The following is a 14,553-nucleotide window of genomic DNA, read 5'->3' as shown; positions in this document are numbered from 1 at the left end:
CAATCACGGCAAAGGTTTCATGCACAGCAGAGAAGACCAAGGAAGAACGTAAGGGAAATGACAAGCCTGCCCATTTCCCCCGTGCTAGAGGACCGAAAAGACTTGTACGAAGACTTTTGTCCCGCCTGCACATTGTGTACATTGTCTAACGATGAGGTCAGCATCCAGGACCCAAAATTGTATTCTTGGAGTGACGTGCAAGGCGCTTCACAAGGCTGAAGGCGCACTATTGGCTTGGCGGCGAATGACATCAGAAGACGACGCAGCTAAGTTGCGTTAAGCCAGCGGCATCCGGCGCAACCCATGCATTCAACACGTCAGCTCCAGGCTCGAGATGCTCCCCATCTTCTATCCGGAGCCATCCTGAGCTCAAACTACCGTTTCTCATCCTCATCATCAACCCAGCATCGCGAACTATTGACCTTGCAAATCTCAAAGAGATCAACTCAATCGCGCAGCGTGATCGCAACCAGCCATGGCCGCCCAAGATAAGCACTGGGTATGTTACGTTTGAAGCACAGTTCCACGGCCTTTTCAAACCACCGAAAGCCCCGTCACTTGCCAGGGACCCATCCACGGCCATTGGGTGCAGCGTTCGAGGCTCAAATCCCATTGCTGTTCATCTGCTGCCGCTCGTACTGACATGTATTCAAGGCTCAAGCCTATGTCAACGACCCTCTCAATGCGCCCGAGCCGTTCCAAGAGGATGGACCGGGCACCCACTTCGGCAACTCCCTCGCTTCCGATCCTAAGCAGACAAGCAGCTATCCGACGCCGCCGGACTCAGCGGGCAGAGACAGGATCACGAGCTTCGGGTCCAACAATCCGTTCCTCAGCTCTCTGGACGTCAAGAAGCCGTCGACTCGGGCCCGCGCAAGTAGCGACGTTTCCGGAAGGCTCCAGAAGACGCTGCCGTCGTACTCAAGCCACCACCGCAGCAGCCAGTATCGCAAGGAGGCCTTTGGGAGCTATGCGCCCGAGCGGCCTCGCAGCGCAGGTCACTCGCGCAACGTGAGCAACGCGTCCAACAGCAGCACGCTCAGCCGGGGCAATTCGCTCAACCAGCGCCCGCTGGAGTTTGCTCGCGACGAGGCGAAGATCGCACATCGCTCTCCACACCTGAAAAAGCGCCATCTCCCCGGCCCCGACCAGATCGACAGGCTCGACGTGGTGAGCTACCACCATGAGGGACCCTACGACGCCACTTTGCTGGCTCGCAACAGGAGCTGGGAGACCAGTCCCCTGGCCGCGGTCGCGGATTCGAACGCCGAGGCGCTGAAGGCCACACCGCGGGAGAACATCATCGACAGCATCGAACGCCACCGTCCGCTTGTCGGAACCGCCACCATCGCCCCGGGCGAGACGGATCGCTTCGGCAGGCGCTACGACTACAAGGAGGGGGACAACATGATGATCGTCGACGGGGGGAACTACAAACGCTGGCCTGGCGTGGTACGTTTGACACCTTTCTCCACCGCACTCTGCCTACGCTACACGCATCTCATCTGCACAGCAGCCTGACGCAAACATGCACGTAGGACTACCTGCCCGAGGACTACAAGGGCAAAGGCGAGCCCTCGTTCTCCATCGACAGAGCGCTCAAAGAGCACAAGGCGCGGCAGAAGGCCGCGAGCGTCTCCGAGGGCGACGGCACCGGCAAGGCCGAAACCAGCGGCATAGAGATGCAGGGCGGCGCCGTCGACGAGGTGGGCGTGCGTCGCAGCGGCAGCAAGCGCGCGAGCCTCGACGGCATCAAGCGACGGCTCGGCAGCCTGAGGAAGAAACACCACAACAGCAGTCCGAGTCCGCCTTGAGCCGGAGAGAGAGCCCGCCAAACAATCAGAAGACAAACTGGGCCTAGCCTTTGCCTCCGCCGCGAGCTTTGCGAAGTGGAAAAGGCAAATAACGAAAAAGAAAAAAAAAATACTACACAGTATACACCCACGCACACACACACACACAGACGACGGACGAAATGGTTACGGTTTAATGCGGGCCGCCAGCACAGGTCCAGAATAGATGTCTTAACAGCTTTTTGAACACAAACGAACAAAGCTCGCCATTCTTTACGCTTTTATTTTTTTGGCTCTGTTTCTGTTATCTTCTTCGCACGCTCGGTTACGGCACGTATATATGTGGAATTCGATTAGACGAGGAGTTCTCTTGGGTCGGTATCTTGTGTGAAAGTGACGCACCTGGGCGTTGGGCAAAGGAGATGAATAACCGTCCCCGCCACCCTTTCCCTCTTCTGTACATGAAATAACGAAATCGTCGCGTCCACAAATTTACGATCACTCATGAACCTTGACAAAGATTGCTCGTTTTTCACCAGTAATTTTCGTGCCTTGGTGATGTTTTTGTGCCTTTTGTAGGTGGCAAAGACAAAGGGGTCATAAAATCTTCCTGTCAAGGTTTAAGAAAGATTCACATGTGATGGAAGGTTGCGTGATGTGCATGAGATGACATTTAACTTCTTCTGTGGCATTCACACACACATACTTTAAGCTCTTTGCTAGATCACACAAATCATTCGAGAGAGAAATGCTTCTCGAAAATACCTCCCCAGTTTTCGAACAGAAATACAGATAAGGTGGAAGGAGGACATGTCCTCCGCGTGTCTAAAGTGTGCTAGCACATAACGAAACATCCATCCATCGCCCGTATCTTACGTCGCGCCTTACCCCAGCAACAGATTATCAAAATCGCTCCGTTCCAAAATAAACATGTGTGCTTAAGGAGAGTCGTGAAAGTCTAATGTTTTTTACTTGTTCCAATATGATCTTTTTTTCGGGATTCGCGCTATCACCTTATTGGTATTTCCCTCAAAGGCTGGTGGCGCTAGTTGAAAAAAGTTGGACAAATAAATAATGTGCAAGAGATAGGCCGTCGAGGCAGTGCGTGCGTGAGTTTTGATACTTGCGTCTGGCTCCCGCCGCGTGAGAAAGTTTTCTCCTCGAGCTAAGGGCGGTGGAGAAAACCATTAGGGATCGCTCCCAAGTATGTACACGGAATGAAAGAACCAGAAAATGGAAACTGAGCTTCACCCTTGCCAAGGCATTGAGCTATATCCACGCAACGGTTGGTGCGCTGAGCTGTGTGTGCACGTAGCGACTAAATAGTGGTTGAATCTCGGCTATGTAGTCGGCAGCGCAGAAGCGCATAAGTCCGCACTGTTCCATAGCGAGCAAGTCATGCTCGCGCTCAGCGTCGCTGACTACGACGTTAAACTCCTCGGCGACCTCATCCAGTTGCTCGAGCTCCTTGCCGAATGGGTGCGGTTGCGGATTTGGATTCAAAGCTTCCGAATCGGCGGCGATCCTGCCGTTGAAGAAATCGAGACTGTTCCGTTCCCTTGAAGCCGACCGTGCGCCGGTAACGCTGTGAGCGCGAGAAACTGATGAGGTTGAGGAGACAGACATGGCCTGTATCGAGCGCTTCTTGGCAAGTTCGGCGTGCGCCTTCTTAGAATGACTCGGATGTCGTTGCGGTATGGCAGGTGATTCCGAGTGGAGCGAGTCGTCCGTGATGAATAAATTTTCTTCGGCGAGGCTCTTCTGTCTGACTTCGAGCGTTGAGATTGAGCGACGAAGGGTTGAAGATCCTTTCACCGCGGGCGTAGCTTCAAAATACGCAGGCTTTTTCTCCATCGGGGACGTAATGGGTGAGATGCTGCCTACGCTTGAAGCGTCCGTCAGATGCGTGTCTCTCGACCTGCTCGTCGTGGACGACGCATCTGACCCATCCACACTCGCACGTGAGGAAGCTGAGGAAACACTTGCTGACGCTTTGCGTTGTGCCTGGATCACCGCGACATCCGGAGCGTTGTAAGTGAGCATATTGGTCGTGCTAAGGAGCTGTACTGGGCCCGAAATCTTCTTGATGTCGACTGACTTCTTGCTGTATCTCATGCTGGCGGAGCGTGTAGGGGACGGAGGAGAAGGAAAATCGCTGCTATCACCTACCCCAGAATCCGTCCGCTTACGGCGCATGGTGAAGGCTCTGGCGATGGACGACATGATGGCAGGCGTCTCTGACCGGGCGTGTTGGCTCGAAATGCTGGCGAGGGAGAGGATCCAGAGAGGTGTGGCCTTTTACAAATCGAGATGCGTTGCCCGGGAGGCCAGAGATATGATTGTCCTCGTGCGACTGATACAAAGTATGTGTTTCTCGTATGTTTGCGGTATCTCCGAACTAGCGGAGCTGGGATCACGATGATTCCCTGAAACAATGTTTACTGTCGGCTTGGGAAGAATAAAATGGCGATGCGAAGGGTTGTGCTGGACCCGGCAGCGATAGAGACAGAATGGGAGTTGGGGCTCTTGAGATGCGACTGAGACCGTGACGGCAGAGGCGAATGAGCTGTACGCAAGGGAGTGCGTAGGGGCGCGTGATGGGTCCAAGGAGTGAAATCGTCGTACAACAACGAGATCAAGGAGTGAATCGCGCAGGTGAACCTGACCGCGGCGACGATACAAAGGAAGGTGGGCTACAGAACGAGGAGGAAAAGGAAGTTGGAGTCCGTGAAGGGACAGACGTCGAAGTTAGGAGACGGGACGGGCGAGGCCTGGATTGGCGTCCACTCTGGAGACTTTGCGCCACGGGTAAAGTCCTTTGGCTCTGCTGTGGGGCTTGGACGAGCGAGGCAAACGTGGACTGGCGTTGATGGGCTGCAGGGTGCAGGCAGCGTGCCAATCACACAGGGGGAGTGGATGTTTCACGTTTCTGCGCCTGGCGAACCAAAAGAAACGGAGGCGCCTCGAAGGGAAACGGGGATCGATCTCGAGAAAGAGATGTTTGGCACAAAGACAGAGTGGAGATAGGAGAGGGAGGAAGGAAGATGCTGAGGAGGAGGTGGAGGATTACAAACGCGAGAGGAAGGGTGCGGACGTGAACCTGGTGCTGGAGCTGGTCGGCAGCATGTAAGGTCGCTGCGAAAGGAAGCGACGACCGGTATTGGAGTAGCGTGGCCAGACCCCCAGGCGGCCGGCTGGAGAAGGACGGTTGCACTTGCATTCTTGCCTTTCCCTATCTCGCACGCATCGCACCTGCGCTCTGTCCAGCAGTCTTCGCACTTGCTGGCTGCGACGACGACTTCGACTCGCACCTGCTCTCTCTTGCAGCTGCCCGGGATGCTGACCCACGCACCTGCCGTGCTTCCCCTGGTAATCCATCGTGACTTCCATCGTTCGCCGAGCTTTGGCTTCAACCCAGCCGTTTCATGCATGATCACCCACCACACACCACACACCACACACCACACACCACACACCACACACCACACTCACGCTCTGTCCTGGAATATCCGCATCGTCTCTGCTGACACTCTGCTTTTCGCTTCTCAAAGAAAAAAAAATCCATGTGTTTTGTGCTGGAAAGCTACAGCACCAAGTCGTCTTCTCTGGGGTGTGCGAGCTTGCGTTGCAAACAACCAAATCTTTCATTCATCAACAGCCGGGCCGACGCATCTCCTTCCGTCGTCCAGCGCCTTGCCCATCCGCTCCTTGCAATCGTCCGTAAAACGCAGAGAGGCGTGGGCAACTGGAGAGACCAAAAAAACTAGTCAAAGGGCCCAGTCTTTTCGTCCTTTTGCGTCCAATCCACATGTAGATGTCGATCCAAACGCTTGCGGCGACCCTCGGCGCCTCTCAGTCCATCTTGTTTGGTCTCCTGCAGGTGACGGGGTTCCATTTCGTGGATCCAACGCAGCATCCCACCAATCACACAACTTCAGCGGAGCACCGTGAAGGGTCTGCGACGAGGCGAGATCGACCAAATCATTCCTTGTTGAGCGTTGTTGAGCCTTGCGTCCATCTCCCTACCTTCATGCTCATGCTCTCCCTGCGCTGAATCGACACATCGACATATGGGACGTAGTGAATCAGCGGATCTGTCGGGCCTTTTACACACTTCCTACTATACTCGTGATCGTAATCGTAAGATCGGTGCTTGTTTCAGCGCTGCGATCAACCCTACTTTGACTCCTCCATCTGCCGAAATCGAATGTGTCGCGCTCTACGGTCGTCTGTCCTGGGAATGAGGTGGTTGCCCGTCTTTGCGCTGTTTGAGTTTGTCCCGTTGTGCCCACCTGCCTGGCAAAAAATCTACCATACGCGCCTCGCCAGGGGGGCCCCATCGGTTACTGATCTGAGGCTGCTGATTTTTACACCTTCATAACCTCCACTACAATGTCGTGGAAGTATTTTTATTCAAGTTGGTGGGGAGAGAAACATTTCTATCACACCTTGTCCCTATGTTTGACGCCCTTCCCGCTTTGCCCTAGCCATTATGAGCGTGTGGTTGCTTGCGCGTACTCCTCAGCGCTTCCAAGATGTTTCTGTTTCGTTTCTCGCTTAGGCACGATCACCCTCTTCCTGAACATGGGTGTAAGCTTGGGGTAATCTTCTTCTCACGCTGCTGACTACCGCTGCACCAAGTTGATGCAGATGATTCTCATCCAGGAAACCACAGCGAAGTGGCACGAACCTTACGAGTCCTGAAAGAGGCAAATTCCCCAGTCCGCGTACCACATAACGAAGAATGGGACGACGTCGCGACATAACCACCATCATTGCCCAGTACACTTGTTTCATTTAGGATAGTTTTGTTTTTCTCGATGCCTGGGTACGTGCATACGTTTGAATCAATGAGATGAGAGTTTGCCAATGGAGCAGTGGTGACGTACGCTCCGCGTGAGAACATCGCTGCCTTTATTACTCGACCCACAGGTTTCACATGCTTTACCAACATAGTTGGTTGAGCTCGCCTTCAACACGACCATTTCGTGCATCTTTACTATAGCGTCGAATCATATCCCTTGCTGCCAGACGTAGTATTTGTCTTCGGTCGACGTTCATGAGGGATGCTGAACATGTACAAAAGCATGGTTCGATGTTAGATGGGCTATCAAGCATCAATGTTTCAACTTTTCAAAAGAATTATATGAGCCTCGTTTTACATTTAGCTTGGCACTGCCTTCTCTTGTCGTGGCTTGTCTTCCAGCCAAGGAACATACCTCTCAAACAGCCAAGCCCTTCAACACAGTCCTAACATCCTCTCTCTTATCCACTATGAACCGGCCCTTTCCAGCATCAACCTTGGCTTGAAAATCTGCGAGGCCCTTTCCTGAGAACTGGATTGCCTGGAGAACCTTTATAGGCGAACCTTCCCGAAATGCAACGTCGCTATCGTACTCAGTAATGTCAAATGTCTTCCCTGTAACGGCTTCGGCAGCAGCTACGAGTTCCTTCTGCGTCATTTGGACAGACGACACGTAAACATGTTGGTTCTTGTATTTCTCTCGAGTCACAGGATCCGTCACAAGCCGGACCACCGCCAATGCTATGTCTTCCATGTTGGACGCGGAAAATCGTGTCTCCCCGCCGTCCCAGATTGTAGCTTTGCCTTTCTTGAGGTCAACATCAAATGTACCGAAATTCAATCCCTGATAACATCTCCGTTAGTGATTTTTGTTTAGCAGTAGACAAAGGCGCAAATTACTTACCCAGTCGAAGAACAGCGCGGTTATGATCGCTGTCCATGTGAGACCGTCCTTTTCCTTCTCCTTTAGCCGTGCGACAGTTTGCTGCTTCTTGCCAAAGATAGGCAGCAAAGGTGCAATGCGATCGTCCGACGTGTCATGTCCGAACTGGCTTGGAATGAAAAGCGAAGCTCCTGCTGCGGCGGCCGCATCCACGAGTAGCAGCTCCTTGCTCAGCGCCGCTGTGTTGACCAAGGAGATAACCGCGTCGTTCCCTCTGATGATAGATGTTAGATCTTCCACCGACTCGTAGTTTGTGGTTACGACTTTGACAGATCCGGGAAACGTAGACTTCGAATCCTGACGTGTTGCGACCGTGACGTTGACGCCAGCCTCGAGAAGAGCAGGCAGGACGGCTTTGCCTACGTTACCGCCTGCACCAAAGAGTATTGCTGAAGTGGACATCACTTTTTTTTTCTCTTAGCTTTATACTGTGTTATAAACGGTTATGAATAAGAATGGGTGATTTCTAGCAGTGAACGAAGCAGTCGCACATCCTGCAGACGGCAGCAAAGCATATATGCGATCGAGCCGGTGGATGTGATCGCATGATTGGGGACGGATTATAAATGGCATTTCAGTAAAATGTCTAAACCCCGACTAATCATCATATTCAAACGACGAGACACGACAAGCTCCTTTGCGTTGCGACTACTGACTGTTGAGGGGAAGGTTTGTAACACACAAAGCCTTTAAGTTAGGGAATGGCGCAGTTCATTTCGCCCAGCAGAAGATGACTAAACATCCATTTCGCAAACGTATATTTCATCGCAGCACTTTTCGCCTCGGCTCGACGTCGAAGAATTCTAAAAGACTATGGTTCACTTTAGGACATTGTTGCAAATTTTAGATCCTGGTTCTTTGGCACCGGTCTGGGTGGCTCACTAATCGCATACGAGGATAGAGTAACACTACTCAAAGAGGCAAGCCAGAATTGCGCTTGCCAGTAGGCTTTGCTCGCCGTGAGGAGGAGATAAGTTATTGCATTACTAGGTCTCGTGATAGGTGCTCAGTGTACGTTTTAAACCGAAGTCCTAGGACGTATCGCTGGTGGTATTTCTCGACCACAACTTCTCGCCATATCCTTGCTTGCACAATCGAGATCCAATTGGGAAAGAATAGATCGGATAGTGCAGGTTTTCAACCTCCAAAAATGTCATCGCACTACTTCGTACAGGTGTTTCTTGTCTCCCCTAGAATGGAACTCGAGAAGCCAAAGAGACTATTCTGAGAGGAGCAGTTCTATGGCCTCGCAGTTGACATTTTCGCAGCAGTCTTGCCGCGTGTCTTTTTTATGTCCAAATTAATTATTCTGGAGGCAGACAAAGCGAATCATGTTCACGGTCGAGTATAGATTCAGCAAGGACGCCTCATACCCTGGGCAGGTAGCTGTGCGATCGGCCCAGCTGCAAAGTTGAAAGGCGAATAGGCCGTACCGGATTCTTGGAACTGGATCATCAAGAAAACGTGACAGATGTTCCGGGGCCATTTACCAAATCAACGTAGAGCGATGATGTGAGACGGGCTGCTTTTTTTGCATTGGCCTTTCGAAGGTTCATGCGGTGACATGGCTTCGTAGTCTGTATCACATATCCCAACTGAAGATGATCGCACTGCTTGCTCTCTTCAACCTGACGGTCTGTATGACGTCCCCCGTAAACGCATCGCAGCGCAACACGCTACGTAAGTGATCAATACGGGTGTGGGATTTCACCAAATCCAGGAATTGCAGTACCTTCGGGACACCGGGTTTCATTTATCCAAGTTACTCGGGAGGCGCGGGACGGTGAAAGTACTGAATGGTTCGAATCGGAAACCGAAACGGACGCATGCTTTGCTCTCCGGGCGACGTGAAGCGTTCTCGACCCTTCGGCAGCGGGCGACGGGCGCCGCGACTTCAGATACCTGTGCCGTCACATGAAGAGGCTCGGCGAAGTTTTGACGGATTCCCTTCGCGAGGGAGCGAGACGACGGTCTCAGATTAGCCGTTCAGGGAGTGTTGCAAGAAGCGTGGCGACTTTTCAGAGCTACGATGGCGTAGTGTGCCCTCTCGCATTGCTCAAGCCCACGTTGCTGCCGTTAACAAGCAGTTTGGAAAAAAGGGCGGTGCGAGGCTGGCTGGCACGAGCGAGAGCACCACATACCCCGAGCCGTTTGCGTAAGTGTTTAGCTGACGGGAGAGAACTGTGGCCGGGGCATGCCTCTGGACGTACGCAGAACAGCCCTCCGTACTTTTCCAACGAGTGGTGAGCCTATTTAACAAGCCTATCCGTCAGCATGGCATTTGTGTCAGCAAGTCACTGTCATACTGGAAAAGAGCCGGCTTATCTCTCTTGACGCACTGGAGATCCACGCTAGTAACAAGCTGACAAGACGTCAGGCAAGATTTCGAAGCATGGGCATTGTCCTGCCAGTGATTTAGATCCACTACTGAGTATAATAGCACTCTTCATGGGCCAGCACACGGTGATGATCGGGTCTCAACGGATGTCAAGAACAAAGAAGATCTAGCTGACAGCCTTAACCTGTGGGTCCCATAATAGACCTGTTAAAACATCTTGAAGTCCCACCGTACTTGAGCAGGAATCACGGCGGCAAGAGCTGGATGTGGAGGATTGGTTGGCCAGACAATTTAACAGCGAACTGTTAGGCGTTCGAGAGGTCTTCGCACATTATGGCTTGGAGAGACAAATGAAATTTGAAATTCCCGCATCGAAAATCTACACAGACAAATAGATCGCCGAAGAATTTTTCTAACGCTCTTTCTTCCTTTGCCCTTCCCTTTTGCCATGGAAACCTTCACCTTTCTCTGCTCTCTACTACTCCCAGGATTTTATCGAAACATGTAATCAGAGCGTAGTTCCGGTTGCACAGGTACACGTCGGTGGGGCGATTGATATCGTAAGAGAGATACGCAGAAAATCATATTATACATCTACTGCCTATCAGCTACTGTTTACTCCTCCGGTTTCTCTTCAGTGCAAGGAAAACTCACTTTTTCGGCCATCCCCTCAACCAGCTAAGGATTCAGAGCATTTACGAAGTAAAGCTCTTGGTGAAGCTGCTCACCACATCCCTCAGTCTCTGCTCAAGATCCTTTGACAGCGCACCCTCCTTATCAATTGTTGCAAGCAGGTCGCTCTCATTGCTCTTGAGGTGGGCCAGGAAGTCCTGCTCCCACTGGTTGATCTTGTTCACAGGAACGTTGTCGAGGTAGCCGTTGACACCAGCGAAGATAAGGGGAACCATCTCGTTAACGGCCATGGGGCTGTACTGCTTCTGCTTGAGAAGTTCGGTCAGACGCTCACCACGGTTGAGGGTCTGCTTGGTAGCAGCATCAAGATCAGAACCGAATTGGGCGAAGGCAGCAACCTCACGGTACTGGGCCAAGAAGAGCTTGAGCGAACCAGCGACTTGCTTCATAGCCTTGAGCTGGGCAGCGGAACCGACACGGGACACGGAAAGACCGACGTTAATGGCTGGGCGGACACCCTTGTAGAAGAGTTCGGCCTCCAAGAAGATCTGACCATCCGTGATGGAAATGACGTTGGTTGGGATGTAGGCGGACACATCACCACCCTGGGTCTCAATGACTGGCAGCGCAGTGAGGGAGCCACCACCGTGCTTGTCGTTCATCTTTGCAGCACGCTCGAGCAGACGGGAGTGCAGGTAGAAGACATCACCAGGGTAAGCCTCACGACCTGGTGGACGACGGAGCAACAGGGACATCTGACGGTAGGCAACGGCCTGCTTGGACAGGTCATCGTAGATGATGAGAGCGTGCTTGCCGTTGTCGCGGAACCACTCACCCATGGAGCAGCCGGTGAAAGGAGCAATGTACTGCAGAGGGGCGGCCTCGGAGGCAGTGGCAGCAACAATGGTGACGTACTTCATGGCATCGGCTTCCTCAAGAGTCTTGACAAGCTGAGCAACAGTGGAACGCTTCTGACCGACGGCGACGTAGATGCAGTACAGCTTCTTGGATTCGTCGTTGCCGGAGTTCCAGCGCCTCTGGTTCAACATGGCGTCCAGGGCAACGGCAGTCTTGCCAGTTTGACGATCACCAATGATCAACTCACGCTGACCACGGCCGATCGGAACCATGGCATCGACGGATTTCAAACCGGTCTGCACGGGCTGGTTGACGGAACGACGGGGTAGGATACCTGGGGCCTTGACCTGAGCACGGCGGCGCTCGGTGGTCTTAATTGGGCCCTTGCCGTCAATTGGGTTGCCCAGGGCGTCGACGACACGGCCAAGCATGGCCTCACCAACTGGCACATCGACCTGTGTGACTTGTTAGAGCTCTATAGGGTTGATCAAAGGACTTTTTAAGACGTACAATCTGACCAGTACGCTTGACAGTTTCGCCTTCCTTGACCAATCGATCGGAACCGAAGAGCACAACACCAACCTGGCCGGCTTCCAAGTTCATGCACATACCCTTGACACCAGATGCGAACCTGTTCATGTTAGCTTCAGATATTCATGTGCTACGTACGGCATAGACGCACTCGACAAGCTCCTCGGCCTGGACATTGTTCATGCCGTGGACACGGGCGATACCGTCACTGCAACATCGTCAGTCATCCATTTTCCTGGTTTATTCGTTGGCCTCAACACAATGCATACCCAACAGAGAGGACACGGCCAGTCTCGGCCAAGCTGGCCTCCTCAGCGACGCCGCGGATCCGCTGTTCGAGGATGGAGGAAACTTCCGTTGGTGTAGCCTTGCCCTCGGAAGCATATGTGCGCTGAATCTGGCGGGTGACATTGAAAGCGGCTGGCGAACGCACCTGTAGACGATGATAATGTTAGCCAATCCAGGGTGTTGCGTTGAGAACGTCGAGTTCAAGGCTCGAAGAGAAAAGTCTCGGCACTGAGCATTCACCGAGCTGCCAATTGATGAGCGTCGTCGCTTCCTCGCATCCACAACGCAGCTCAATGGCGTATTATTGATGCCCAGAAGCTCCACAAAGCTCAATTGAAAGCTTCTCTGATGCCAATGGATGGAATTCGGTGGCATGCGGAACCTGTCTGTTCAGGGTGGACGTACGGAGGTGCGCTTCGCAGCAGCCGCGAGCGAGCGTCTCGCAATCTGTCTCGTGAACATTGTTGCGAGATGTGTGAGATGACCCTACCACGACACGGCAGAGCAGACGATGACAAACGGTGGTGGAGAGGAGAGGTTGTTGATGGTTCGGAAGGGTTGGATGAAGTTTTGCTTGGGGACGTTCGCAAGCTCGGAGCTGCGTTCGGAGCCTCAGGCACCAAATCTGCAACGCCAATAGCCGGACCATTCCCGACTTTTCGCGAGACGCAGCCGTTTTGCGTCGACGACAACGGCGACGACGACCGTGATGCCAACACGTTGATCACTCGTGTCATCCATCGTCTCGCATATGTATTGAGTCACAACTGGGAACGCTCTAGGATTTCGTCAGGTGCATACGGCGATGGAATTTCGCGATCACATCAAGTCATTACAACGCTCTTGGCATGCTCGCTTTGACTTTCCCTCCTACACGTCCAGAGCAGTTGCACACTTTAGAAGCAATCCTCTTCCGATCGAGCCTTCGGCTGAAAGGGAAAACCGTGACTTATCCCAATGCCTAATAAGACTGCTTATGAGACTCAACAAGTATCACTAGAGGCTAAATCATTCTAACTATTTTTTACCTACGTAAGGGCCTCATTTGTCCATTGCCAGAGGAAGCGTACTTTTGTAGATGTCGTGACTATACTCCGGCCGTGAAAGCATAAAACTCCAGATCTGGTATCTCGCGGGTCTTCACAATAAACACCGTCCCAATGCTGCTACTATCTCAAACGGACATGTTTACCTCCTCTCATACCAATTACTTTTCGCTGCCACCTGCTGCCCAGCTTCCTACTACCTACGAATATCCCATCTTAACAGAGGGAAGAACGATCGGAGGATTTTTTTTGCTCATTTTGCCTTCCCATTAGCCTTGCCACTCACCTCCGTCTGCCATTTCCGAATTTCCGCCTCCACAGCCTTGTCGAGCCTCTTCTTCAGCTCTGGGCGATATCCTAGCATGAACAAAATCTCCATCCACACGAAGAATGGCGCCAGGAAGAGCGCCTGGACCAGATTGTCTAACAGAGCAGGCGCTCTTCCCTCGAATTTTCCATGTCCGATGAATTGTAAGATCCACGACGTCACGAATACGCCGAGGGCCCATTGGTTGGCCGTGCTGCCATACTCGCTCAGTAGATGGTTCGAGTAGAGCGTCCCGCCAATGATGAGCGGGAACAAGAGAGAACCGGCGACGGGCTCCATCAACAGGTAGAGGGAGCTATAGAGGAAAGCACTGACAGTGCCAAGATTAAGAGGGAAGGACTGGAAAGAGGAGGGTAGCCATTCTGGCAGCGACACATTGGGCGTGTTGGAAGCCTGCATTTAAAGGATCAGCATGTTAAGGCGCGCACGGAATTTGCAATTTTGAGCTTGTTACCAGCAGCAGACTCGTCATGAGAATGAGAGGTACGCAGACTATGTGAATGGCTACATTGACGCTGTTGTGGTGATATGCTCCATACTGCGCGTAACCCGCGGGTTAGCCACCGAGTTGTTTCACATCACACGCACCCGTGTGCGGTAGGGCCGACGTACAAATCGGAGTTGTTCCTCCAGGTCGAGCGAGATCATGGCGAGGATTTGATGATTTTCAAGTACCGAGCTATTTCCGAGCGAAAGGACTGTTTATGAAGAGGCTATATGCATGGCATAATTTCAAGACAGGTCAACAGCAAGCAAAGGGAAGACACGGGTAGCTTGGGAGGTTGGGAAGATGGGAGGGATGGAGACGGACGAGAGAAGGTGGAGAGAGAGTGAGAGAAGGCCAAAGACAAAGTCTTGCTCGTCTGACATGTTTCCGAAGAATGCCTGTCTGCCTGCCTGGGTCGTGTCCCAGTCCTGCCATAATCAAGTGAACGGACTTGGCATGTGATCGGCTTAGCGGCAAAACGTTAGAGTGAAGGCCTGAGGCGGT

General features: G+C 52.6%; 5 protein-coding genes across 8 annotated transcripts; 1 reads left to right on the top strand and 4 right to left on the bottom strand.

Moving 5' to 3' along the window:
- Window positions 1–243: 243 nt before the first annotated feature.
- On the top strand, window positions 244–2,535 carry PV09_07510. 2 transcript variants are annotated; one of them, XM_016361284.1, is made up of 3 exons: window positions 244–499; window positions 655–1,452; window positions 1,539–2,535. In XM_016361284.1, the coding sequence occupies exons 1-3, from the start codon at window positions 476–478 to the stop codon at window positions 1,812–1,814; spliced, it is 1,098 nt and encodes a 365-aa protein (XP_016210859.1). In that variant the 5' UTR covers window positions 244–475; the 3' UTR covers window positions 1,815–2,535. The 2 variants fall into 2 exon arrangements, with proteins under 2 accessions (XP_016210859.1, XP_016210860.1); XM_016361285.1 differs by having other exon boundaries at window positions 655–2,535.
- Window positions 2,418–4,904, bottom strand: PV09_07509 (uncharacterized protein). The gene has a single exon (XM_016361283.1). It carries the CDS (start codon window positions 4,014–4,016, stop codon window positions 3,063–3,065), a length of 954 nt encoding a protein of 317 aa, XP_016210858.1. The 5' UTR covers window positions 4,017–4,904; the 3' UTR covers window positions 2,418–3,062.
- A 2,092-nt stretch (window positions 4,905–6,996) lies between these two features.
- PV09_07508 (uncharacterized protein) lies at window positions 6,997–7,942 on the bottom strand (the record flags this gene model as incomplete). Its single annotated transcript, XM_016361282.1, has 2 exons — window positions 6,997–7,441; window positions 7,502–7,942. The coding sequence occupies 2 exons, from the start codon at window positions 7,940–7,942 to the stop codon at window positions 7,016–7,018; spliced, it is 867 nt and encodes a 288-aa protein (XP_016210857.1). The 3' UTR covers window positions 6,997–7,015.
- Window positions 7,943–9,923: 1,981 nt separating this feature from the next.
- PV09_07507 lies at window positions 9,924–12,747 on the bottom strand. Of its 2 annotated transcripts, XM_016361281.1 has the most exons (6): window positions 12,594–12,747; window positions 12,170–12,333; window positions 12,052–12,108; window positions 11,880–12,000; window positions 10,533–11,824; window positions 9,924–10,472 (listed from the first exon to the last, which is right to left on the bottom strand). In XM_016361281.1, the coding sequence occupies exons 1-5, from the start codon at window positions 12,648–12,650 to the stop codon at window positions 10,574–10,576; spliced, it is 1,650 nt and encodes a 549-aa protein (XP_016210856.1). In that variant the 5' UTR covers window positions 12,651–12,747; the 3' UTR covers window positions 9,924–10,472; window positions 10,533–10,573. The 2 variants fall into 2 exon arrangements, with proteins under 2 accessions (XP_016210856.1, XP_016210855.1); XM_016361280.1 differs by having other exon boundaries at window positions 9,924–11,824.
- A 255-nt stretch (window positions 12,748–13,002) lies between these two features.
- Window positions 13,003–14,460, bottom strand: PV09_07506. 2 transcript variants are annotated; one of them, XM_016361278.1, is made up of 3 exons: window positions 14,175–14,460; window positions 14,017–14,100; window positions 13,003–13,955 (listed from the first exon to the last, which is right to left on the bottom strand). In XM_016361278.1, exons 1-3 carry the CDS (start codon window positions 14,208–14,210, stop codon window positions 13,488–13,490), a joined length of 588 nt encoding a protein of 195 aa, XP_016210853.1. In that variant the 5' UTR covers window positions 14,211–14,460; the 3' UTR covers window positions 13,003–13,487. The 2 variants fall into 2 exon arrangements, with proteins under 2 accessions (XP_016210853.1, XP_016210854.1); XM_016361279.1 differs by having other exon boundaries at window positions 13,003–14,100.
- Between the last annotated feature and the right edge of the window lie 93 nt (window positions 14,461–14,553).

The sequence above is a fragment of the Verruconis gallopava genome (assembly GCF_000836295.1).
Source record: "Verruconis gallopava strain CBS 43764 unplaced genomic scaffold supercont1.30, whole genome shotgun sequence".
NCBI lineage: Eukaryota > Fungi > Ascomycota > Dothideomycetes > Venturiales > Sympoventuriaceae > Verruconis > Verruconis gallopava.
Note: the sequence above shows the minus strand (reverse complement) of the source record. Positions and strands in the feature narration are given on the sequence as shown.

Bases quoted from the DNA above. Each gene is read 5' to 3' on its own strand.
- PV09_07509 (XM_016361283.1), bottom strand. From the start codon at position 4,016: ATGTCGTCCATCGCCAGAGCCTTCACCATGCGCCGTAAGCGGACGGAT.
- PV09_07507 (XM_016361280.1), bottom strand. From the start codon at position 12,650: ATGTTCACGAGACAGATTGCGAGACGCTCGCTCGCGGCTGCTGCGAAG. The intron at 12,334-12,593 runs GTACGTCCACCC...CATCGTCTACAG, and splicing joins CTGCTGCGAAGCGCACCTCC to GTGCGTTCGCCAGCCGCTTT. The intron at 11,825-11,879 runs GTACGTCTTAAA...CAAGTCACACAG, and splicing joins TCAAGCGTACTGGTCAGATT to GTCGATGTGCCAGTTGGTGA.
- PV09_07506 (XM_016361278.1), bottom strand. From the start codon at position 14,210: ATGATCTCGCTCGACCTGGAGGAACAACTCCGATTT. The intron at 14,101-14,174 runs GTACGTCGGCCC...GGTTACGCGCAG, and splicing joins TGGAGGAACAACTCCGATTT to TATGGAGCATATCACCACAA. The intron at 13,956-14,016 runs GTAACAAGCTCA...CTTTAAATGCAG, and splicing joins TCATGACGAGTCTGCTGCTG to GCTTCCAACACGCCCAATGT.
- PV09_07510 (XM_016361284.1), top strand. From the start codon at position 476: ATGGCCGCCCAAGATAAGCACTGG. The intron at 500-654 runs GTATGTTACGTT...CATGTATTCAAG, and splicing joins CCGCCCAAGATAAGCACTGG to GCTCAAGCCTATGTCAACGA. The intron at 1,453-1,538 runs GTACGTTTGACA...ACATGCACGTAG, and splicing joins ACAAACGCTGGCCTGGCGTG to GACTACCTGCCCGAGGACTA.